This window comes from Orcinus orca, chromosome 1, assembly GCF_937001465.1.
Source record: "Orcinus orca chromosome 1, mOrcOrc1.1, whole genome shotgun sequence".
Classification (NCBI taxonomy): domain Eukaryota; kingdom Metazoa; phylum Chordata; class Mammalia; order Artiodactyla; family Delphinidae; genus Orcinus; species Orcinus orca.
The window spans coordinates 27563493-27588399 of record NC_064559.1 but is presented as its reverse complement, the minus strand read 5'-3'; the positions used below and the strand labels follow the sequence as shown (position 1 = coordinate 27588399).

The 24907-nt window shown below is 44.8% G+C and overlaps 1 protein-coding gene, 1 long non-coding RNA gene and 1 pseudogene across 13 annotated transcripts in view; 1 reads left to right on the top strand and 2 right to left on the bottom strand.

The window, feature by feature from the left end:
• The window catches only part of F13B (coagulation factor XIII B chain), a 43687-nt gene extending 30057 nt beyond the window's left edge, over window positions 1–13630 (bottom strand). Inside the window, exons 1-3 of one of the 7 annotated variants that reach the window (XM_049710854.1) lie at window positions 13532–13630; window positions 12004–12724; window positions 1731–1931 (exon numbers count right to left, since the gene is read on the bottom strand). In XM_049710854.1, coding sequence (XP_049566811.1) covers window positions 1731–1931; window positions 12004–12175 — 373 coding nt within the window. In that variant the 5' untranslated portion in view covers window positions 12176–12724; window positions 13532–13630. Of the gene's footprint in view, window positions 1–1730; window positions 5337–6883; window positions 9497–9639; window positions 12725–13531 lie in introns of those variants that run through there. The other 6 variants (XM_049710860.1, XM_033415448.2, XM_049710865.1 and 3 more) reach the window with 6 other exon arrangements.
• Window positions 5252–6632, top strand: LOC125964628 (uncharacterized). 6 transcript variants are annotated; one of them, XR_007477827.1, is made up of 5 exons: window positions 5252–5605; window positions 5852–5975; window positions 6067–6127; window positions 6283–6346; window positions 6471–6632. It is a non-coding gene; the product is annotated as an uncharacterized LOC125964628 (long non-coding RNA). The 6 variants fall into 6 exon arrangements; XR_007477825.1 differs by lacking the exon at window positions 6283–6346 and having other exon boundaries at window positions 5852–5944; window positions 6376–6632; XR_007477824.1 differs by lacking the exon at window positions 6283–6346 and having other exon boundaries at window positions 6376–6632.
• A 694-nt stretch (window positions 13631–14324) lies between the features above and the next one.
• On the bottom strand, window positions 14325–22962 carry LOC101271734 (abnormal spindle-like microcephaly-associated protein homolog; annotated as a pseudogene).
• Window positions 22963–24907: the final 1945 nt, after the last annotated feature.

The following is a 24907-nucleotide window of genomic DNA, read 5'->3' as shown; positions in this document are numbered from 1 at the left end:
TTTTTGCAGGCTGCTGGTTCATAGTTCCTGTTGTTTTTCGTGTCTGTCCCCAGTGGGTAAGGTTGGTTCAGTGCGTTGTGTAGCCTTCCTGGTGGAGGGGACTAGTGCCTGTGTACTAGTGGGTGAGGCTTGATCTTGTCTTTCTGGTGGGCAGGTCCACGTCTGGTGGTGTGGTTTGGGGTGTCTGTGACCTTATTATGCTTTTAGGCAGCCTCTCTGCTACTGGGTGGGGTTGTGTTCCTGTCTTGCTAGCTGTTTGGCATAGGGTATCCCGCACTGTAGGTTGCTGGTCGTTGAGTGGAGCTGGGTCTTAGCATTGAGATGGAGATCTCTGTGAGAGCTCTCACCGATTGATATTATGTGAGGCCAGGAGGTCTCTGGTGGTCCAATGTCCTGAACTTGGCTCTCCCACCTCAGAGGCACAGCCCTGATGCCTGGCTGGAGCACCAATAGCCTGTCATCCACACAGCTCAGAATAAAAGGGAGGAAAGAAAGAAAGAAAGAAAGAAAGAAAGAAAAGAAAGAAAGAAAGAAAGAAAGAAAGAAAGAAAGAAAGAAAGAAAGAAAGAAAGAAAGAAAGAAGATAAAATAAAATAGTTATTAAAATAAAAAATAATTATTTAAAAAAGTTACTTAAAAGTAATAAAAAAAGAAAGAAAGAAGAGAGCAACCAATGCAAAAAACAAATCCACCAATGGTAACAAGCGCTAAAAACTATACTAAAAAACAAACAAACAAACAAACAAAAAAAGGACAGACAGAACCCTAGGACAAATGGTAAAAGCAAAACTATACAGAGAACATCTCACACAGAAGCATGACATACCCAGTCAGAAAAAGAGAAAAAAGGGAAAAAATATATATACATATCATTGCTCCCAAAGTCCACCTCCTCAATTTGGGATGATTCGTTGTATATTCAGGTATTCCACAGATGCAGGGTACATCAAGTTGATTGTGGAGATTTAATCCGCTGCTCCTGAGGCTGCTGGGAGAGATTTCCCTTTCTCTTATTTGTTCGCACAGCTCCTGGGGTTCAGCTTTGGATTTGGCCCCGCCTCTGCGTGTAGGTCGCCTGAGGGCGTCTTTTGTTCGCTCAGACAGGATGGGGTTAAAGAAGCCGCTGATTCGGGGGCTCTGGCTCACTCAGGCCGGGGGGTGGGAGGGGCATGGAGTGTGGGGCGAGCCTGCGGTGGCAGAGGCCAGCGTGACGTTGCAGCAGCCTGAGGCGCGCCGTGCGTTCTCCCGGGGAAGTTGTCCCTGGATCCTGGGACCCGGCGGTGGCGGGCTGCACAGGCTCCCGGGAGAGGAGGTGTGGATTGTGACCTGTGCTCACACACAGGCTTCTTGGAGGTCTCTTGCCTCTTCGGCAGCTCCAGACCTTTTCCCAGAATCCCTCCCAGCCAGCTGTGGTGCACTAGCCCCTTCAGGTTGTGTTCATGCAGTGGTGGCTCTCTTCTTTGCAATGTGATAATAACAATTTCAATAACTATCAGTATTCTCTTCACAGGGTAATATTACAAACAGATAAAGAAGATAACATTTTAATGAAAGACGTGATTTACAGAATTACAGTATATGCTTTCATTTTGTAAAAAAGACAGTTGGCCAGCAATTTTGTTCTTATCTACCAAAAGGTTTAGACACCTGCCATATTTTAGGGGATGCTAGTTTTACAAGCTCATTTATTTCCGTGTTATCACGTGATGTTGACCCCACCACTGACTTACTGAAGCACCGTGGTTCTGGGGACCATCCTGCTGCCGTACACGTGGTCTGGGCCTCTTGTTTCCCAGTTTCAGTTGTATAACCAGCCAAGCAGGAAAATGACAGATTTTGGTTTATGCTCATTGGAAAGTAATAACTTTCAAAAGTATAGTAATATTGGGCAATCCTTCCATTTTCCACACTTGGAAGACCACAGGGTTTCTCTGAAATGAGAAAATATCAAGCTGAACACTGAAAAATATATTTAAAACCATACAATTTGTGATGAAGTGACAGTAGGTTTTTAAATTCAAAGTGTTTGCAGACACTTTGTACCCATAAGTACCCAGTACTTATTTTTATTACTTAACATTTTAGGGTATTTTTTGCCAATCCTTTTCAATCGGGAAGTAATCTGCTAGCAACCACAACACCCAAGAGTCAGAACAAATCTGGGCAGGCCAGTTCCTCAGAGAAGCCTTTCCTAACTTTGTCAAACAGTACGTTCTAATAGGAACACAAGCCATATATGTATATTTAAATTTCTAGCAGGCACATTAATAAAAGGAACAGTTGAAGTTAATTTTAATAACAGATTTTATTTAACCCAATATACTAAAAGCATATTATTTTTTCCTACTAAGTCTGAACTCCAGTGTGTATCTACACTCATGGCACACCCCAATATGGACTAGTCTCATTTCAAAAGCCACATGCGATTACTGGCCACTGTATTATTGGATGGGAAAGTTCTAGAATAGATGAGGTTCTCCTTAAGATACGCAGTTACAAGTTTTCATATGAATGGCTTTTGTCTTGTTTTGTTTTTTAAGAAAAAGACAGACAACCAACTGAAAAAATAAAAGACTTGAGTGAGAACCTTACATTAAACGGTGAGAGGTCTAGCAAAGAGGACTCAGCTTCATCAGTCACCAGGGAAAGGCAAATTTAAATCACTGTGAGATAGAACCATACATCCAGAGGAATGACTGACCTGGAAGAGACTGACTACCCCAGTGGTTGGGGCGGACATGGAGAAAAGGGAGCTCAAGACCACTGCAAGTAAGAGTGTAAACAGGTACGACCTCTCCTGAGAAAACAGTACGACAGAATGTGTACAAACCACGTTGAAAGCACATCTCTGTGCAGCCACATGTGTAAGAGAGTGTTCCTGGCAAGTCTCTGCATGTGGTACCAACTGGAAGCAACCAAGTGCCCACTGACAGCAGAAAAGACAAACACACGCCTGACTATCCACACAAGGGATATTACACAGCAACATGAGTGTTGATGCTCATGGTGAACCTCACAGACCTATGATTGTCTCCGCCGTGCCACCTAATTTCCTACTGAGTCCCCTCCTTTTTCTTTCTGCCAACCTCACCACCTCCCACCTTCCCCACTTGTGCCACTCCTGGAAGAAGGAGCCCCTCCCCCACTCATTCAACCAAGCCCCCAGCCACTCCGCCTGGGCCCTTGTCACCTCACTGGAGAGCTCAGTCATGGACCTGCTCCAGGTCCAATGCCCATCTCTCATCAGATATGCAGGCTGCCTGTGGGTACACTTGCCTGGAACCCCTCCATCAGGTGCCAGCTGGGTTCTTACCCCTCAGGAGGACCAGTCCGTTCTGGAAGCTGCCACGGCTGTCAGGCAGAGAGAGCCAGGAGAAATGTAGTAAAACGGGAAGTGAAGAACTGGCCCCACTGCAACAAAAGGTTGAAGGCAGGGATCGGTGCCGGTGGCAGAATGTGAGGGATGGATGGTTGTTCTCAGGTTCTCAGACTGCATGGTGGGAGGTGCTGTTGCAGACACATCAAGCGACCCTACACCCAGCCTTGAGGTCCTAGGGTGGTTGGCGCTTTATCTTCTCAAGAGTATCGTGTGGTGGCAGCTCAGAGGATGAGCCCAGCGTCCGCCTCCTGTCCCATCAGACCTCCGACCATCAGGGTGAGGGGCGAGGGTCAACCAGGAACTCAGCAGAGATGGCCGAGAAAAATCAGGCCCAGGCGTTCTGCCCTCAATCCCAACAGGCACTGATGAAACACAGACCTTTACCCAAAGCGGTGGTTGTAGCCAATGGCAGCCTGGTGTCCGTGGGTCCTGACCCAGGCCACTACCCCTAGGCTCAGAGATCCTAATGGCATCAAGCTCGGACACGCAGGCCAGAGGCGCCTTCCCAGAGCAGAGGCCACTATCATCACAGGCACCACCTCCTCCCACCTGCCTTCCCGTGTTCTGAAAGGCGCCACCACCCAGCTGCCGTGGGTGAGATGCCGCGGGGACGGAGCACGTGGAGGACCTGAGACCCGTCGGCGGTGCCAGGTGTGTGGGGGCGGAAGGTTGACTCGTGGACATTCAGGAGAGCCAGTGCCTGGATGGTCGTGCTGCGCTCCTGCTTGGTGAGCACCCAGGTGCCCTGAGCATCCTTTCTTCGCACGAGGCCGGGTGGGTCCTCCAGCAGTGCTGGGCTGACTGCACAGCTCTTGCCTCGGGCTCCACCAGCGGCCACAGGTGGGGGCCGTCTGCATCTCCATCAGTTTGCAGAGCTTGAATGGTAACTCGGTTTCTCAGGCCACCTGCCAACCTGAGAAAGGCCAGAGGACAGTCTTGGGGTCCAGAGAGCAGTGTGACCGTGAGGAGAAGAGCCTGCCCGGAGCTTCCAAAGACACAGCGTGCGAGGCGAGGAGGCCAGGCTGCGCGCCCGGGTCCCTGGCTCATCGTGCAGGAGGTCAAGCCAGGCAGCCGAGGGCATCCGTGCAGGGAAAGGAACCTCTCCCACCAGGACTGGGCTTCACCCAGAGCCGGCCTCGCCGGGAGCCGTCAGACAAGGTGCACACACCCCGCTGTGAGACCCGGAGAGGGAGGCCTGGAGGCAGCCTCCGAGGTTGGTCCCTTGCTCCTGATCCCAGGGCCTCCCGTCTGGACAGCCCAGGGGGCCGTGATGGGAGAAGCAGTCCTGGGCCAGGAAGGATGGGTGCTCGCAGAGTGAGAAACGGTCTACACCGCAGGGCCTCCCTGTTCTTTCGTCTCCAGCCCTCGCTCCCACAAGGGGAGAGTCAGGCTTTGGGAGCAAGTGGCAGAGGTCAGAGGGAAAGAGCCAAAGATGACGGCCCTCAGCCGCAGGAGCAGTTCCGATGTCTGAAGGACTTTTTCTTTTTGTGGTGGGAAGGCAGGAGGCCCCCTGGATATAAGAGGGTCCCCCCAGATTCTTCTTTTGGGTGCTTGTCGCTTTGATGTGTGGTTCTGTCCCAGGGTCTATGGCTGGGCTGGGGGCAGTTCACCCCCATCCACCAGCCTCTGCTTGATCCTCTGCCTCAGCAGTTCTCACGCCCCTTCACCAAGCCTCCCACCAAATAACTAACGTTATTTACCTTTGGATGGCTTCTGGAGAGGGTGGGGCTGGCAACAGCCTGGGCTTCACATGCCCTCCTTGGACCTGAGGCAAGGACCAGAACTGAGGCCAAACCCAAAGAACTCTACAGTCTGGGACCATGTCAGTCGTTCAGGGGAGAGTGCCACCTCCGGAGATGCATGTTGGGAGGCCCAGACCCTGGCTCTCATCTTCGGCAATGCTGTTGCCGCATGATTGGCAGCTTTCAACCTCTGCAGATGGTCCTCTCCTGCTTCCCTGTGGTGAGGATGGGAGGAGAGTGCCACGGGGGAGAGGAGGGGAGGAGGGTGCCACGGGGGAGAGGACGATGGGAGGAGGGTGCCACGGGGGAGAGGAGGACGGAGAGGAAGGTGCCATGGCAGAGAGGAGGATGGGAGGAGGGTGCCACGGGGGAGAGGAGGATGGGAGGAGGGTGCCACAGGGGAGAGGAGGACGGAGAGGAAGGTGCCATGGCAGAGAGGAGGATGGGAGGAGGGTGCCACGGGGGAGAGGAGGATGGGAGGAGGGTGCCACGGGGGAGAGGAGGATGGAGAGGAAGGTGCCACGGGGAGAGGAGGATGGGAGGAGGGTGCCACGGGGGAGACGAGGAGGGGAGGAGGGTGCCACGGGGAGAGGATGATGGGAGGAGGGTGCCACGGGGGAGAGGAGGATGGGAGGAGGGTGCCACGGGGGAGAGGAGGATGGAGAGGAAGGTGCCACGGGGGAGAGGATGGGAGGAGGGTGCCACGGGGGAGAGGAGGATGGAGAGGAAGGTGCCACGGGGGAGAGGAGGATGGGAGGAGGGTGCCACGGGGGAGAGGAGGATGGGAGGAGGGTGCCACGGGGGAGAGGAGGATGGGAGGAGGGTGCCACGGGGGAGAGGAGGATGGGAGGAGGGTGCCACGGGGAAGAGGAGGATGGGAGGAGGGTGCCACGGGGGAGAGGAGGATGGGAGGAGGGTGCCACGGGGGAGAGGATGGAGAGGAAGGTGCCACGGGGGAGAGGAGGATGGGAGGAGGGTGCCACGGGGGAGAGGAGGATGGGAGGAGGTGCCATGGGGGAGAGGAGGATGGAGAGGAAGGTGCCACGGGGGAGAGGAGGATGGGAGGAGGGTGCCACGGGGAAGAGGAGGATGGGAGGAGGGTGCCACGGGGGAGAGGAGGATGGAGAGGAAGGTGCCACGGGGAGAGGAGGATGGGAGGAGGGTGCCACGGGGGAGAGGAGGATGGGAGGAGGGTGCCACGGGGGAGAGGAGGATGGAGAGGAAGGTGCCACGGGGAGAGGAGGATGGGAGGAGGGTGCCACGGGGGAGAGGAGGATGGGAGGAGGGTGCCACGGGGGAGAGGAGGATGGGAGGAGGGTGCCATGGGGGAGAGGAGGATGGAGAGGAAGGTGCCACAGGGGAGAGGAGGATGGGAGGAGGGTGCCACGGGGGAGAGGAGGATGGAGAGGAAGGTGCCACGGGGGAGAGGAGGATGGAGAGGAAGGTGCCACAGGGGAGTGGAGGATGGGAGGCGGGTGCCACGGGGGAGAGAAGGATGGAGAAGAGGGTGCCACAGGGAAGCTGGTGGCCCAGGCCAGTCCCACAGCTCTACTGGGGCTCCTGTGCTTTTTCTGGGGATGTGTTCAAGCTCAGGGGGTGGGTGAAGGCTCCTCCTTTGTCTCTGGGGAGTTGGAGCTTGGCAGCACTGGCTCCTGTTCCAGGATGGCTCTGGAGAGCATCCCTTTGGAAGCCTCTTCCACCCACCTCTGGCACGTCACCCTCGTGCCAGATAAACCATGGTCAGAGAAGTCAGGATGGTTACCTGAGGTTTAGTCCTTTAAAAAGGGACATTTAGGGGGCTCCCCTGGTGGCGCAGTGGTTGAGAGTCCGCCTGCCGAGGCAGGGGACACGGGTTCGTGCCCCAGTCCGGGAAGATCCCACATGCCGCGGAGCGGCTGGGCCCGTGAGCCATGGCCGCTGAGCCTGCGCATCCGGAGCCTGTGCTCCGCAATGGGAGAGGCCACAACAGTGAGAGGCCCGTGTACCGCAAAAAAAAAGGGACATTTAGGAGGCTTCTGAGTGCCGATCAATGTTCTATATGTTGATCCGGGTGCAGTAAAATTTAGTAAACATTTATAGAGGGGCATCCTATGATTTTTTTGCATTTTTCTGCATACATTATACTCCAAAGAAAACATTTATTTTTAAAAATCTGTCCTTACGTTGGAGACTTTAAAATCATAAATACACTTAAAAGAAAGCAGTTATTGAGCAGCCCCTAGGGTTTGTGTTGGGAGGAAGTGGCAGGTGTGTAGAAGACCCGGGCGGATGGGATTATTTTTCCTTCAATGCCTTGGGGACGACAGTCAACCCTCTTGCTACCCTGAGACATAAAATAATAGCAGTGCCCTCCCAGGGCTGAGGGAAGTGGGCAAGGAATTATGAGTAAAAGAAACTTTCCAGAGTCTGATGGAAGGAAGGAGCAGATAAAAACATGCGCAGGGGAGGTCCCGTCCCGAGAATTCTCACAATTTTCCATACCCATACCACCAGGGATTTACAAAGAAGACTCTTTAGAACTAGCAGAAACTATAGGCAAAAGTTCATGAATCTGATTATATGAAAATTGAGAATGTCTTTCCATGAAAAGTACTGTTGACAAAACACACACATCACATTTTGGAAGAAGGAATTTGCAATGTCTAAAAGTGACAAGAAGTTAAAATGTATTGTCTGCAAAGAGCTCCCACAAATCAGCTCTTTAAAAGGCAGAAAGCAGAGGGAAATGCTAATCTGTTATAAATCAGGAAACAAAGAAAAGGAATTGAGCCCATAGCCCTACATGGGGGATATATACAGGCAAGAGAAATCGTCACAGAGAAATAAGGTGATTACATGAAAGCACTCATTTCAGAGTTACTTGAGGTTAGGAGGAAACTATGTGTCCATCCTTAGGAGAGTGGATAAGTAAATATATGAAGATAGGTAGCACTAAAGGGCAACAAACTAGATTCAGCAACAAGGAAATACGTTTAAACAGTAGCAAGTAAAATGAAACAATAAGGAGATAAAATCTATGGCAAGCTTCCATTTATATGAATGTAAAACACACAAAACCAGACATAGTTTACAAAGATATTTGCATATTTAAGGATATATCAAACATTATAGTGCGTCCCAACAGTTGGGTTTTCAACAGTTGGGTTGAAAGGGAAATGGAATTCAGGGTCAGGAATGAAGAGGGAAAATGTGTAAATAAAACAAAAGTGACACTTCTCATAGGCCAGTGATGGTCACATGAAATGAGGAGCATAGTTAACTTGATCTTGCCCCCAAGATTCCAGATGGGGGTGGGGGAAGCATGGGAATATGAGGTCATGGTCCCTGTCTTCAGGCAGCTGACATTTCTTTGTTTGTGTGAAAGAAGATTATAATTACACAATAATTAGAAAATTAGCTAGAATATTGCAGTGTTTTCATGGTATAGATAATAGACAATTATATCAGCTGTTTTTTCCCTATTTAGACAGAAAAATAAAAGGAAACTTCACGCAAAAATTATCTTATTGTAGAAATAAACGTGTAAGATGAATTCTATTAATTTCACTTTCATAATTTTAATTGCAGAGCCTCTTCTGGCAGAAAATTTGTAGTAAACTATTCAACTAAGGCAATTATATATCATCTGTCAGATATTTTATTTCAAGAAATTTCCTAAGGTGTTTTAAAAGAGGCTTATGGCTGTGGTTTCCTACTTTGTCTACTACTCTTGCTGATACTTAATGACTTGCCTGGCTTCTTATCCCTACAGCCCAAGAACATCGTTAACTCTTCCTAAATAACCCACACTTGCACACTCACATTCACCTCACACATGAGGCAGTCTGGGTAGAAAGATTTCTAACAGTTAGGGAGTCCACAGGTATTGCTTGTCTGGACAGTACTGATTTACCCCTGCTGTCCCATTTGAGTATTAATAAAACCTGCTTTCACCCTGAGGCATGTCCTCATTTACATAAATAATCATATGGTCCTCCTACTAATCATTACTTACCGTCTTCAACCAAAGAATAAAAATTAGGATAAAAATCAAGGTGTCAACAGTCAAAGATCTTGCTGATGATTTATGGTTCTTTTTAAAATTTCCCACATGAAAGCTCTCTCTTTAAGAGCAAAGAATTAAAATTGTACAAGCTGTGCAGTGTTAGGAATGAATTCTGGTCTGAAATTAGAATTAAGGTTAACTTACAGCTTCAAATGGTGGTACCGTTAGCCTGTTAGCCTGAAAACACTTTGAAGTCTTTAGATCCTGGTTTCCTATACCCTCAAAACTAAAGATGTAAAAGGTTTTTTTTTTTTTGTCTTGTTTTGGTTTTCTAAGCTATGTTACTCTAAGAATAGTTTAGTAGTTTTTCTCAAAGGAAAAAGTCTGTCTAAATATTATAACAAATTATAAGTATCTTTTTTATAAAATTGGTACATAAAAATGAAAGACTATATTAAAAGCTCAAGAGAAATAATGTTAGAATTTCCCTTTATAATTATTAAAGAATAAAGAATATTTAAAGTTAACTTTACCTTCTGCACTGAGTTCTCCTGAGATGATTAATATGATAATCAGAGCCAAGCCTTTCGACCTCATCTTCTATGGTGTGCTTAATAAAGGGTTTAACCATTCTAAAGTACTAGGGACTCCTCATTAAGTACACAATACGTCTCCTGAAAAAAGTTAATTATTTACAACATCTAAGTCCCTTTGTAACAAGCCTTATATTTGATTTAAAACAGTTTAGAAAAACACTAAAAATACACAACTACATTAATTGACAGTACTTTTCACGCCACAGTCCAATAAGAACATGACCACCGATGAGGTCAACGATAACAGCAGCAAAATAATTAACTCAGGCTGCATAAAAAACAGGGTAAATTTTCAATGTTAATTTCCCAATGTAAGTCCATGGAGTAAAGTTCATTGGTGGCCATTGATTTCTTTACCACTGTAGATCAAATGAAGGGATGAACTTAGGTACATGAATTAATGGATCCCTGATATGAAAACAGTGTTGTCTAGACTGCACTGCTAAAGGGAAAAGTGGCCTTAATTGTCTCGAGCAGTGATAGAATAATGTTATTGATTGTAAAGTCTAATGTTGAGAGAGGTTGTATGCTGTGGCAGGTGATTAGAGAAGCACTGTGCTGAATTATCATTCATGAAAAATGCTTCGACTATCTGGTTTATATCAGGACATGCTCTAGTCTTGGGTTTATGGCAGTGAAAAAATAGATTCCAATGACTGTCCTCATGGAGTTTACATTCTAATGGGTTTTAGTTTAAACTACAAAATAATACTGTGAGGTGGGAACTATTATTATTTCAGTTCAGGAACTTTTTATTAAAATGCAACATATTAAGAGAAAAGTACATGTACAATTAGTGCACAGATCAATGGATTCTCACTAACTGAACACATCTGTGAACCAGCACCCAGAACAAGAGGATACACTAGTTCCCAGAGTCCCCGCTCCGGGTCATTGGCAAGGTCTACTCCCAGTATAAATACAATCTTGGCTTCTGACAGCATAGGTCAATTTTGCCTGGTTTTATTCTACATAAATGAAATCCTAGAGTTTTTTGGTTTTTTTTTAAATATCTGGCTTCTTTTGTTTAACATTTTGCTTGTGAGATTCGTTCTGGTCTTGGGCTGTAGAAGGTAACTCCTTCCCTGCAGTTTTCCACTCTGCTAATATGGCGCGAATTACCCACCCATTCTACTCTTCATAGACATTTGGGTGACTTCCAGTTAAGGAATATAAGGTGGCCTCTGCTTATTTTCAAAGATTATTTTTTAATTTGAAAATTTTCAAACATAACCTCTCCCTGGATTCTACCGTTCACATTTTATTATACTTTTTAAAATCATGTACTTATTCATCTATCCATCTGTCCTTTTTTGACGCATTTCAAAGTAAGTGGTAGGTATTTGTGTGTGCTCCTCTAAAAACTAAAGCAAATATATCCTTAACCCAGTAATTTTAAAGATTCTTTTGCCATGAAATTTACAAAGAAATGCAGAATTTTTAAGTGTACATTCTGAGCCTTGAGCAAGGCATACAACGGGATACTTCAAACCGCTGACGTAAACAGCATCTCTAAACGTGGAGCACAGAAGTTGCTGAAGAGCAAACACCTGCACGCTGACAGCGAGGCTACAAATCAGGATGGATTTTCACTCGAAAACTGCCTGGGTGTGATGGAAGCAGATCACTGCTACCTGTCCAGTAGGTCAGCACTTATTTTAGAGCAGATAGGAACACACATGGAATTGAAAGATCTTGTAGGAAAGTGGCCATGGAACCCAGACAGCCTCAGACAGACAGTAACAGTAGAAGGAAGACACTGAGTAACCTATGTCTTTAATAACGTTGTTAAGGTGAATATAAATGTCACCGGACTGTTCTTCAAATGTACCTCAATAAAGATCCATCACAATTACTGACGGCAGGAAGAGCCTGTTTCTAATACTCCAACAATGTTCAGCAGGTATGAAAATTAATGATGCTTTGGCAAAGCAAGGGCAAAGTTTAGATCAAGTTTCATTTTGGTCTCATTTAGATAATTCAAAATAAACCATCACTATTCCAAACACAAAAGTTATCTGCAGTAATAATGGAATATTATTCATAGAATAAAACTCTACTCTCTAAGACTGGTTTCTGAAATAGGCTTCTGTATAATTGGAGAAAAAAAGGGTCCATAATTTATGCAAGATGCAGAAGCACTGCTTTATGTAGACCCCCCTTAAGTATTCCTAGAAATAAGCAGGTTTTTGGACTATTTCCTTCTTCCTCTATATAGGTTGGAATTTTTTACACATACCAACAAATACACATGCCCTCAAATGAAAATTGTAAGTAAATATTTATCTGCATTATATTTACCTCTGATAAAGAAGCTATAAATATTTCCATCGGAATTCTCCTTTTTTTTTTTTTTTTTTTTTTTTGCGGTACGCGGGCCTTTCACTGTTGTGGCCTCTCCCGTTGCAGAGCACAGGCTCCGGACGCGCAGGCTCAGCGGCCATGGCTCATGGGCCCAGCCGCTCTGCGGCATGTGGGATCTTCCCGGACCAGAGCACGAACCCGTGTCCCCTGCATCGGCAGTCGGACTCTCAACCACTGCGCCACCAGGGAAGCCCGGAATTCTCTCTTTTTGGTGAAAGTAGAACTATAGTAGATTAATTATCACTCTTTCTGGACTGAGTGAACAATATAAAAATTAAAAGGAAGCCTGTTAGGAAGCCTAGCTACTAGCAACAAGCAATCCAAAAGACAGTATTTTCTTAATCAGCAAAGATTTTTAAATGAATTTTAAAAAGAATTTTAAATTTTAGATAAAAGAAATGAAGAATAGAAAAAGTTTGTTTGTTACCTATACCTTTTTAACTTTAACACAAAGTCAGATTTTAAAAATTGTACAAGGAAAGCAAAAAGCACTTTCCATACATGTGATCAGCTTTCCTATTTCTTTTCCTGTACATACTGAGATGTTTGCCTTTGCTAATAAGGAATGCCAAGTGTGTCCATCACCATTTGAATAGCTTTCAGATGATTCACGATTTCATCCAAGTTATCTCTTCTCAACACCCAATCAGGTTTAAGTCTGTGAGAAGAATAGAAACCTTGCATTAACCCAGTTCCTCTCTTAGAAGACTCACATCCATCGCTTTGTCTTAACTGAAATGTGGTCCCTCCTAGACACATCACCTCCCTCACAGGCCCTCACACAGGTGGGAGGCTTCATGTTATGGCCGTTTATGACTTTAGACTATTTCTCTCCATCTTCCCTGAAGGATGATCCTGGATCCTTTGAAGCTCAGGCTATTCAGCTACCAAACCCCAGCGTTTTGTCTGTAAACCTGGTTCCTGGTCTTCCCTCAACTCCTGCCCCATCTCAGAACTTCAGCAGCCTTGTAGCTAAAGAGCCGACCCCTCACCTCTCCGTTTCTGCCCCCTTTCCTTTGGGTCCACTCAGCACACCCCCCGTCACACAATCACAAGACAGCCGCTGTCACCCTCAGAAAGTGCCCGGCCACCGACTGCTCAGCCTGAGCCTTCCAGCCCGAACCACCCCTTGGGGTTCATCCACGCCCTTTGACTTAATACTTCCACGGCTCACCGCTTCCTCCCACTGTGGTGTCCACTTCAGGGGACCTCAGCACGTGCCTGTCACCCAGCACAATGCTGGTCTCCTTTCCCTCCCATCTAGCTTGGGTCCCTCAGTATAATCTCCATTGCAAATGCCATTAACGCCATTGGTGCTCTTCCCTATTGAATGTAACTGGAAAGCTCTATGTGGATTCCAAGTTGAATCCAGGTATCTGCCTTCTCCATTCCTGCACAGCTGGACGTTGCTAAAGAAAACCTGCACAACCAGGCTGGCTGATTTTATGCCAATGATTGAAATTACCTAGAAATTGCTTCCTTTCTCTTTCCCCAAGATGACTGTTTTCTTCTTTCCAAATGTCCCCTCCACACCGTCCCCCATCTGCTTCTGAGCTAATGTTTATGATCTCCTTCTTCACTGAGGAAACGGCATCACAGCCACCTTCCTCACATGAATCCCTACCACTATATGCACTTCCATCTTCCTGTTCTTTCCAGTGAAAATTCCGAACATCTATGAATTGGGGGGTGGTCAAACAGAGCGGCTATATATCCCCCTACCGTGGAACAGCAGTCTGTGAAGAAAGAGATGCAATCTAAGCCATGCATCGACATGGATGAACCTCAAGAGCATTACGCTAAGTAAAAGAGTCCCGTCACAAGGAGCTACCTCTGTGTGATTCCATTTATGGGACAAAGCAGAAAAGGCAAAACTAAAGGTACTGAACTCACATCAGCAGGTTCCAGAACCTAGGGGTTAAATGGGAGAGAACTGACTGCAAGGGGGCACAAGGGAACTTTGTTGTGACAGAAATATTTTATCTCAGTGGTAGTGGTTTCACAACTGTATACGTTTGTCAAAACTCATTGAATTGCATACCTAAATAAAGGGTACATTTATACTGTTGGGAGTTTTACCTCAGAAAACTTGCTTATGTCAAAAGAAAAAAAAAAAAAGAACCTATTCATTCATATGTTAATAGTTTTTACAAGATAATTAGTATTAAAATGTACCCGGTCCTTAAATAAAAATCATATGTAGTGATGGTTCCCACTAATAAATTTCATGCAAGTAGACTATTTTTACCTTATACTGTGAAACATGCAGGCACAAAACCAATTTACAACTATTACACATTGTATAATTATGAGTAATTATAAAGCTAACTGCTATATAACCCAGGCCAAGAAATAGGTCACTGTCAACACTGTTGGATTTGCACTAAGTAGAGAACTGATGAGTTGTAGAAAGGAAGTAGGGAAAGAGGGAGAGAGAGAGAGGGAGGGAGGGAGGGAGGGAGAGGGAAGGAAGAAAATTAACATCATGAGTTAATCTAGTTCATCAAAATCAATTAAATCTTTTTGTTAATAAGCTAAAATCAATTAATCATTTTTAAATAAAATTTAACTGCCTGAACAAAATGTAAAGTCACAGCTGAAGTTCAGTAATGGAGAATACACCAACAAACAAACCATACAAGTTAAGCATAGCAACTATTTAAAGGAAAAACCAACAAGCAGTATTCTTTGATATACAGACTTGGCTACCACAGGTACACCCTGGGTTTTGTGCCCATCCTGCTGCAGAATCCTGAGGGCATGCATCTCTCTGAGGACCATCAGATTTTCCGACATGACAATGGTAAAAAAAAAAACTAAAGAAAATAGAAGAATGCACCAGTTAAAGACTAAAGGAAATGAAAACATTGAGGATTTTAATAAAAGATTAATGTTTTAAAACAGTCAACTGCTAGTGGTTTTTTTTTTTTTTTTTTTTTTTTTTTTTTTTTGCTGTACGCGGGGCTCTCACTGCGGAGCACAGGCTCCAGACGCGCAGGCTCAGCCGCTTTGCGGCATGTGGGATCCTCCCGGACCGGGGCACGAACCCGTGTCCCCTGCATCGGCAGGCAGACTCCCAACCACTGTGCCACCAGGGAAGTCCCCGGTTTTCTTTTTTGAAATATATTTTTATTCATTTATTACTTATTTATTTTTGGCTGCTTTGGGTCTTAGTTGCGGCACGCGGGATCTCTTCATTGCGGTGCGCGGGCTTCTCTCTAGTTGTGGCGTGCGGGTTTTCTCTTCTCTAGTTGTGGTGCGCAGCCTCCAGGGCATGTGGGCTCTGTAGTTTGCAGCACGCAGGCTCTCTTGTTGAGGCGCGTGAGCTCAGTAGTTGTGGCACGCATGCTTAGTTGCCTTGTGGCATGTGGGATCTTAGTGGCCTGACCAGGGATGGAATCCATGTCCCCTGCATTGCAGGGAGGACTCCTTACCACTGAACCACCAGGGAAGTCCCCCGAGTGGTTTTCTAATTCAGTTCGTTTTAACATTCTAAATATTATTGAACCATGCACCATGTGAAAAACTCAAATTCCGATGAACTTTTTATGAGCAATATTCCATCAAAATGGTTCCAATGGCATCAGATTGCTGTAGATTCCAGTCCCAACCAGTCATTGTCATTCAGCGAGTCACTTAACATCTGAGCTTCTGTTTCGTCGGTGAAGTAGAAATAATAATACATACCTCACTGGGTTTTATAAAAATTTAAACTAGAAAATGTATTTAAAACATCCTAGTATTGTCATTTGTAAATGCTCAGAAAGGAGTTTATTATACTTGTTGTTACATCTAGTACCACATCTTATATATTTAAGAAACTAACAGGAAAATTGCTATATAACAAAATGGCAATAATATATAATGACAGGGTCTATTAACCTAATGAGCATTTATTAAAGGACTTTAAATTTCATACTGAGAGGTCAATTAAGCTAACCAAATGTCTTTATAAGTGAAACCATATTTTATTAAAGAATCTATTAAAAGTATATACTAAAAAAATTATCTTTTTTTCCAAAAATCAAATGGTGACTTACCTTTAGGCTGATTTGTAGCCACAAAGGATTATATGACAACAGCCAGTTCAGGACTTTCTGTCGTTCTCCTGAAATGCAAGTGAAAAGCAAGTAAGCTCAGATCACTAATCAAATAGAGACAGTAAATAAAATTTCATGGAGAATTCAGTGGCAAAAAAGGAAAGTCGCATACATGAAATAATTTAAATAAAGTATACTTCCACTCTTTAACATACATGACCACATTTAAGTTTGTGAGATTTTTAGACAGCAAAGCCAAACTGTGAAATACAACATTTCTAGAGTATATTTGAAGAATTTAAAGTTTAAAGAATTAATCTCAAGATTTCTGTAATGTTCTTACCCACATCTTTCTTCCAAGAATTAACCGCTTAACTTCAATGTCAATTTCAAGATTTTTCATAGCTTTAACCATTTTTTCAGAAGTAAATAAATGACACGCAGCACAACGTAATCTATTTAACTTGTAAGCTCTGAGAGACACTTCATCCTTGGTAGGAGCTCTCAGGACACTTACACCTGCAAACTGTATCCCAAGTCGAACCACTCCTCACAACCTCTATTGTCCAGGTTCCAACATGATCACCTCTAACCCAGACTAATGGGAGAGCCTCCTAACTGGTTTCTCTGCTTCCACCCCCTTTATAAATTAGAAAGCTAAGCCCTTAAAGAATTTGATTTGTTAAAATTAAATTCTGAAATGCAATTTGAATTTTTATAAAACATTTTCTTCCCTTAGGAAGTTCTCGGTCTAGCACAGAAGTGTAGAAAGAATCACAATACACTACATAAGGAGAAGTACACATGAGGAGTCATGGGACAAGGGGAGGGAGAGCTAAGTCACCTAAACGGCAGGACAGCCTCCTGGCAGGGGTGACCCTGAGCTGACCCTGCAGTGGACGTGACACACCAGGAACGGGGCCTTCCACTGAACTGCAAAGTGCCCGGAGCCAAGAACACAGATAAGAAAAACAAGACAAAAAAGAGGTTGGAAGAGGTAGAAAAGAATTCAATACTATGAAAAATAACAGTGACAGCTAACAGTCGAATACTTTGTGCCAGGCACTATCAGAGTCTTGTAATTTAGGTTACCTCATGCAGTCATCACTTAAGTTGTTTATTATGGCTGTGATTAGAAATATCCTGAACTGCAGAAAATTTAGGCTGGTTATGGTTTCTTAAAAGTGTAATAATTTGACTTCATTTCTAAAGCTTGGATTTTTCAAAAATAGCTTTTGGAGATTTTGAACCCTGACATTCAGGAATCAAGGTAAAACTTCATTTTTTCTCTCATCTTGAGGAGGTTGTGAGAATTTTCATTTGATGATGGTGATAATTCACATATATGCTGAGATATATATGCCATGTTATCTTTTACACATTGACTTGGGGGTAGAATTGGACTAATTGACTCTGATTCTAGATCCTAATTTAGTCTGTAATTATCATTTATGAAAGAATCTGGACTTAAAATTGTGCAGAAAATCTCATGCACACGTTTTGATTCCAAATGCATAGGCTTTGAATAATCTTTACAAACATATCTGGTGAAAGACATTCCACTAATTCTGGTTCATTATTAGCTACACAGCTATTATTCACAAAAAAATCTGGACTTAGAAAATTTCCTTGGCTTTGTGTGATGTTCAAAGTTGAAAAACAGTTTGGGGGTAAGAATAAGTTTACTATTCTCTTCGCTTTGGCCATTAACATTATCTATGGGGTCAAAGGAAGTTTCAGTTATGACTTTCTCATTAAAATTATATCTTTCAAAATGTTGGGGATGGTTGTATATATGTAATTTATTTAGTAGATTTGAATTATAAACATTACTTAGGTGTATGTTTTGTGGCTGCAAAGGCTTTTGATTTTTAGTTTGTCTATTTTCTTTCTTAAGGCATAAGAAAGAAAGGCCTTCTTTCTTAAGGCCTTTCTTAAGGCATAACAAAATGAAGTGCTAGTCTTTTTATCCTTAATTGAAAGGTTAATCGGCTAATCCAGGAGGAGAGCACATGAGCAAAAAAGATGCTCAAAGTGTTCACTCCATCTTTCTTTTCTCTGCCTTCTCCGCTTCCATCCAACTTCCCATGAGGAAGCCCTTCCATCATTTGTAACAATCTATAAAGACTAAGGCACAGAGAGCGAGTCAGTTCTGAGAGACACAAAGGGATTTATGACTGATACCTGCTTTTCAGACTGCAGTGATAGTCTAGCTATAAAACTTCAGCTTTTATGGAGACAAATACCCTCAGAGGTCTAAAAACAGAAATAAAACATAAAGCATTTTACCTTTTCCCTTTTGTAAATCTTTATTTGGTCTCCCCCACCCCCCGACTCCACCCTTTAAAAAAATTTCTTAGGTAACCAAATAAATGAGGGAACAGATCTGTTATACTACTTTCTTTTAAATATGCCTCTATTACCTTCAGTAATGGCATTCTTGGATATGCATCACTGTTAATTTTTTGAACAGAAGCATTGCCATGTGTCTGAGATAAGAATCTTACTATTTTATCTAGATTCTGAAAGACAGCAGAAAGTCAGAATTACAATTAAAAAAGTGGGCTGCATCTCCCTCCTTTGGGAAAAGATTAAAAAAATGTTGTCAATCAATAAACAAGATGATCTCTCATAATTCCATCTAGTTCTAAGATTCTGTGGTCTTTGTTTACAAACTTTTTATTAGTGACAAATCAGAAAATGGTAGTTGCAGCCAGTGACAACTGAAGCTGCCTTGTTATTAAATGGATCTGGCCCGCCCCCTTGTGGCCATAAGTGCAATGACCATGACTGTTTGAGAAGCCTGCCTGTGAAGGAGGGAAGAGTCAGGTTTGGGGCTGCCTTGCCAGTCAGTTCATCCAAGTCTCCCAGTCACATCAAATTAGAATCAAACTCATTGCACAATAGACGGGTGGCTTATTTTCTTGAAGAAGTGCGAGCTGCCTCATGTTGGCCTCTACTCGTTTGCAGAGCAAAAGCTCCTATTTCCAGAACTGGCACCAATGAGTCTGTTAAACCATCCAGTTGAGTTGTTCATAACCCTGGATACAGAGATCATTTGAGGGGTTTGTAAAAACTAAAAACACCCCGACCCTCCTCTATGTCCTCCCCAGGAGTGATGCTGAAGCGGGGTCCTGGTACCGGTGGTTTTTTTAAAGCTCACCACTGAGGTACCGTGCAGTCAGGATGGAAACACCACGTAGCTTAATCCCATTCAATAGGATGGCTGGTGATTTTAACTGAATGTTATTTTGAAGACCTAGACCCAAATGACAAACCCCCTACATTACAGCAGTCCTATGCAGATTCTAACACACCAGTATTATTGAAGTTTTAAAAAGAATGACTAGGAGATTAAAAGAAACCCAAAAGATCATTTAAAAAAGTTTTCCTTGGATTGGCCCCAGTAAATCTGCTCTACAAAAATATCCCAAATGACAGTCTTCTGGTCCTCACTCCTTATTAGGCCTAGATACATTGTACTGTAGACCTATTTTTATACTAATTGTGAATTTCTGTCACTATTTGGCAAGTATAACACTTTACCTAGTGGTTCGTTAGATGCCATCTGCGTACGTCGAGTTTTCTGCATTTACCCCCAGAAATTCACATTAGTGAGTGTGGAGTGGTGAGTAGAAATCTCCCTCATTTAACAAGCAATCCAGACAAATCTGACGCACGTGGTTGAGGCATCTCAGAGAAACGCTGCTTAGTCATACCGTGACACGCTAATTCACTGAAGGTGTGGGGTGTGTTGTAGTTAAGGGATGTTCTAATATTTATTTTCTACTACAGTGCTTTCCAAAATGTGGTCCCTGGACCAGTAGCAGAGGCATCACCTGGGAACTTCTTAGAAATGCAAGTTCTAGTCCTATGCTACACATATGGAATCAGAAACTCTGAAGGTGGGGACCCAAAAGTATTTTAACCAGCCCTCCAGGTGATTCTGATGCATTCTTAAATGTGAGAACCACCGGTCTCCTCAAAACATCCCAACCTCCTTGACAGTTGTTTGATGTAGCTTCTTCTTGTTCTTAGAATTTTTCCCTCAACCTCCTAACATATGTCTTTAGGGAGGAACCATGTCTCACGTCTATAAATCAATATAAGGGAAAGCGCATGGGATTTAAAATTATAAGACCTGGATGGGAATCCCAGCTCTGTCAATTGCTATGAATAAAACCATGCGTAAATATTTCCACCCTCTGAGCATATTTCCTCATTAAAAATCAGGAAGAGAACATTTATTCAGGACACAGAGTCCAGACTTTTGCTTGAAGCTTTCTCTCATTTGAGCACCATGCACAGCTGCAGTTGGCATTACTTCCAACCAATGGATGAGAAAATAGACACGGAAGACTCAGAAGAGTGAACTGAGCTGCCTACCCTGATCCACTGGACACAAACCCTTTGACAGTGTTGCCTTTTCTACAAATGTGGATAAGGACTCCATGAGTTTGATGTAAGGATTAAATAAGGCAATAGAGTTTAAAAGAATTTGTAAACGGTGAACATTATGTTTGTATGTATTATCTTAGTGGCTTGGTGGGTTAAGTGGAATCAGCACACTCAGACCTGAAGCTGAGGGAAATCAACAGCTAATAAAAGACAAGTTTTGTTTTAAAGCAGAAACCATAACACATCATAAACAATTGGTTTTTAAAAAGAACAGTGAGCTTTTACACTATAAAAGAGTAAATTCTAAAACAAAAGAACAAAACCAAAAAAAAATAACACAGCAAACCTTTAGTTCCACATAACAAAAAAGAATAAGTAAAAAAGTATTACATAGATAGAAAAAATATATACCTTTCCATGTAAAGCAAGCATTTATAAACTAAAGGGGAAGGGCAGGTTCTTAAGTGTAGCTGAACCACTGCTTAGATACAAGCCCATGGACCTCAGATTAGAGCCTCTTCTCACTGCCTTAGGAAGCTGTTATTTAGACAAGGAGTAAGACTCCCTCAGCTTTTTTTTTTTTTTTTTTCTTTTCACACTTTCAGAGGTTCTAATCAATGTAAAGACCAGAGCAGTCAAAATAAGGATGTAAATTCTTTGGATTTTGGTGACAGGAATGGGAGCATTGCTCTGGTCAATGCAATGCAGAAAAGCTACCCAGGAAGTTCTGAAACAAAAGTCACAAAATTTGAATCGCCATTAAAATTACACTGCAGGGCTTCCCTGGTGGCGCAGTGGTTAAGAATCCGCCTGCCAGTGCATGGCACACTGGTTCAAGCCCTGGTCCAGGAAGATCCCACATGCCGCGGAGCAACTAAGCCCGTGCGCCACAACTACGGAGCCTGCGCTCTAGAGCCTGCGAGCCACGACTACTGAGCCCAAGTGCCACAACTACTGAAGCCTGCAGGCCTAGAGCCCGTGCTCTGCCACAATAGAAGCCACTGCAATGAGAAGCCCGCGCACCACAACGAAGAGTAGGCCCCGCTCGCCGCAACTAGAGGAAGCCCGCACGCAGCAACGAAGACCCCAATGCAGCCAAAAATTAAAAAATAAAAAGTACACTGCAGCATAAAGAACTCTTTAAAATAATTTTGATAGATACAATTAATGGATGTATTATTTAACTATTGCATTGTTACAGGTTACTATTATCACAAAAGCACTGCAATGAAAATTATTCTGTTGATACATATATCTTTATTTCCCCATCTCTTTAGAAAAAAAAAACAAAAACAAAAAACTACACTACAGCAAAGGAAACAAAAGAGTAAAAAAACAGTGAAGTGTTCATACTTGTTGAAAACAACCCTGAAGAGGTGTTTTTGGCTTTGTTGCTATAGACATTCAGCTAAAAAGGAGCTCACTCTTTCTCTATGATAAGTATTAGAGTTACCCTCACTCTGTGGAATCAGTTTCCCTATGGAAACTAAAGTGGATATTTAAGATGACTGATGAAAAGCAATTAAAAAACCCTGCTCTAACCAAAGTACTCCTGGCAGTTTTAAATACAGACAGATGGATGGATGGATAGATGGATGGATAGAGAGACAGATGAAAGAATATTAATTTTAAAAGTGCCATCCATTACTCTAGAACCGCAAGTCTTCTCGAGGGCCGAAGCCTATGAAAAACGCTTCTCTGTAACAGAAAGCTAGGAAAGTGCTCCTAAGGATGCTCCGCGCAGGCGCGTGGACGCGCTGTCACCGCCGAGTCCCCGCCGACCCGGCTCCTCTGCCCCGGGGACCAGGGCTCACCCAGAGTTAGAGGGAAGGACCTGGCTTTATCTCCAGGCCTCAGGTCCGCTGCTGCTCGTTCCGAGGCCCCTCCCGGAGCGCGGCGGGGTGACCGCGGAGGGCCCACTCCCCTCCTACCTGCAGCACGAAGGCGCTCGGCCAGACGGTGAAGCCGCACTCGGCGGCCGGGCCACGGGACAACCTCACGGCGGTCGCCTCCTCGTTGGGGTTGTCCAGGGCCAGGGGCAGCGTCCGCGAGGCTCCCAGGAGGACTTCCCCGAAGCAGAGGAAGGACGACCTGCAGAAGTGGCTAAGGGACAGGACCGGCGGGGAGGCCGCCTCCTCCTCGGCCCGGGGGCCCCGCGGCCCCGCCCGCGGCCTCGGTTCCGGGGGCTCTGCTCACAGCAGTCGCGCCCCCGACGCCTGGTCGCCATGGCGGCCTCTGGGCCCAACAGGCTGCTCCGAGCCGCCCGTGGAGGAACGCCCAACGTGTCCTCTCGGGAAGCTGGGGGAATTGGAGAGAATTCGCCCCCCTTCTCGTGCAATCGCCGGGACCCGGCAAATAAGCGTGGCACAGACTCGCAAACTAGAAACAGGAGCAAACAGCGCAGATTCTTTGCTTTAAGTTTAAACTTCCCGCCTCCACTAATGGGATCCCCAGGCCCCGCCCGCCTCCAAGCGGGGCCAATCACCTTTCCCGGCAGCAGCCCCGGCCAATGAGAAGAAGGCGCCTTATTTAAACGTATCGGCGGCGGCGCGTCGCTCTGCGCGCGGAGGCGGCAGTGGCGTCGGGATCTCGGTGGGCCCCGAGGCCCGGGGCTCAGACTCGGAATTTCGGTTTTGTGAACAGGTTGCTTGAAAGAAAGAGGGTCACAGCACTTCCACCGTAAATGCAGCAGTCATTGCCTTGCTGGGACAGTGATTTCCCTCCCCCAGTATCCCCGCCCAGGGTCACAACCCTGAGCTCCCCGCAGAGGCTTCCTGGGCCCAAATGGGAGAAAATGAGGAAAATTAAATGTATAGTTGTAAGGCCAACTGGCCCGAGGCAGGGGAACACAATCAGATTCACAGGTTGCATCAGAACGAAATTCTCCGGACCACCCAGTTCCAGAAACTCTCCTGGAGACATTCCGGACCACCCAGTTCCAGGAACTGACCTGGGGACTTTGAAACCAGCCCAGCCTTCCCGCCTTTCGAGGGGCGGGACTAACGGTCCCCCAGGATACCCGAAAAGACCACCAAATAAGGAATACCCTGCGCCCTCCCAGATTCACCACACCCCTTTCCCTTCTTCCCCTATAAAGTTTTGCCCAACCCTCGCCCGGGTGCGACTTCTCTGGCCCCTTTCTCTCGGACCAGTGAACCTCGCCCGGGAGCGCTCCTTAATAAAGCTCACTTGAAGCTTTCCTCTGTTTCGTGGTGCCGTTTGTTAAGATCCGACCTTACAATAGTTAGTGTGAACGTGCTGATGTCAGTGCCTGACCCCAGCAGGGCCTCAGTGATACTGGGAGCAAAACTAGGTAAACAAAACCTGAGATTCCCAGAAATTCATAAGCGATGGTCTTGACTGGCATTGCCCTTGACAAATAACTTCCGGTTTTCATTTTAATTGTAGACATCTGATAATAATGGTTATCGCTTACATGTTACTCTTTGCCAGGCATTGTTTTAAGCCCTGCACATATTTATCTCAACCTTCATTTCAACCCTGTGAGGGAGGTGCCATGATTCGTGCTTCACAGATGAGCGAGGCCGGCGTCCAGCCAGCCAGGAAGTGGCAAAGCCAAGAGACGGACACAGGCAGCTCGGCTGGTCTTGCTCTCACCCCTGCACCTACTGCCTCTAAAGACAGGAGAAGACTTTAAAAAATAAGGTGTGGATGTGTGTACGCGTGCATGAAATATATCAGGAGGAGACTTTAAAAAATAAATTGTAGATGTGTGTACGCGTGCATGAAATATATCAAAAGAAAGCTCCCTGGGTGGAAAACCAAAATGAGGAAGGTGGGATCTGAAATTATATTCACTGACACCCATTTTGACCTGATGTTGAACCCGGTTATCTTAACGATACTGAATCAAAAGTGTTCATGGAGGTTTCTTAAAATCCTAATTTAGGATTGATGCACAATGAGACCACTACTCCATAATTTTTTAGCAAAATGTTAATGTGAACGACAATAACCTTCATATACACTTACTTTATATTTATTATTTCATACTGTGAATGTTGTTCATCAAATTAACATTACAAATATAAGCCCTTAAGTCACTGAAATGTTTGTTTCAACCCTTTTTAACAGGATAGTAACACATCTTGTTTATCTATGCTCTCCCCTCACAGCTTCTCTTCATAAAGCAAAGCTGTTGACGCACAATTTTAGAAAATCCAGAATGAACTGTATGGATTATTTTTTATTTGCCCTCCACTTCCATCCTCCACCCTTTTCCAGCCTGCTCTTTGCTGTGGGATGCTGGCCTGTGTTCTGTATTTGCTACATCCATAGTTTTTTTTACTCTGTAGCTTCTGTTTTACTCAAAGAGAGAGGTAAGGGTACTTCCCCCATTCCTGCCCCCCTTGGGCTGGCTCCATCTCAACATTAAAATCACA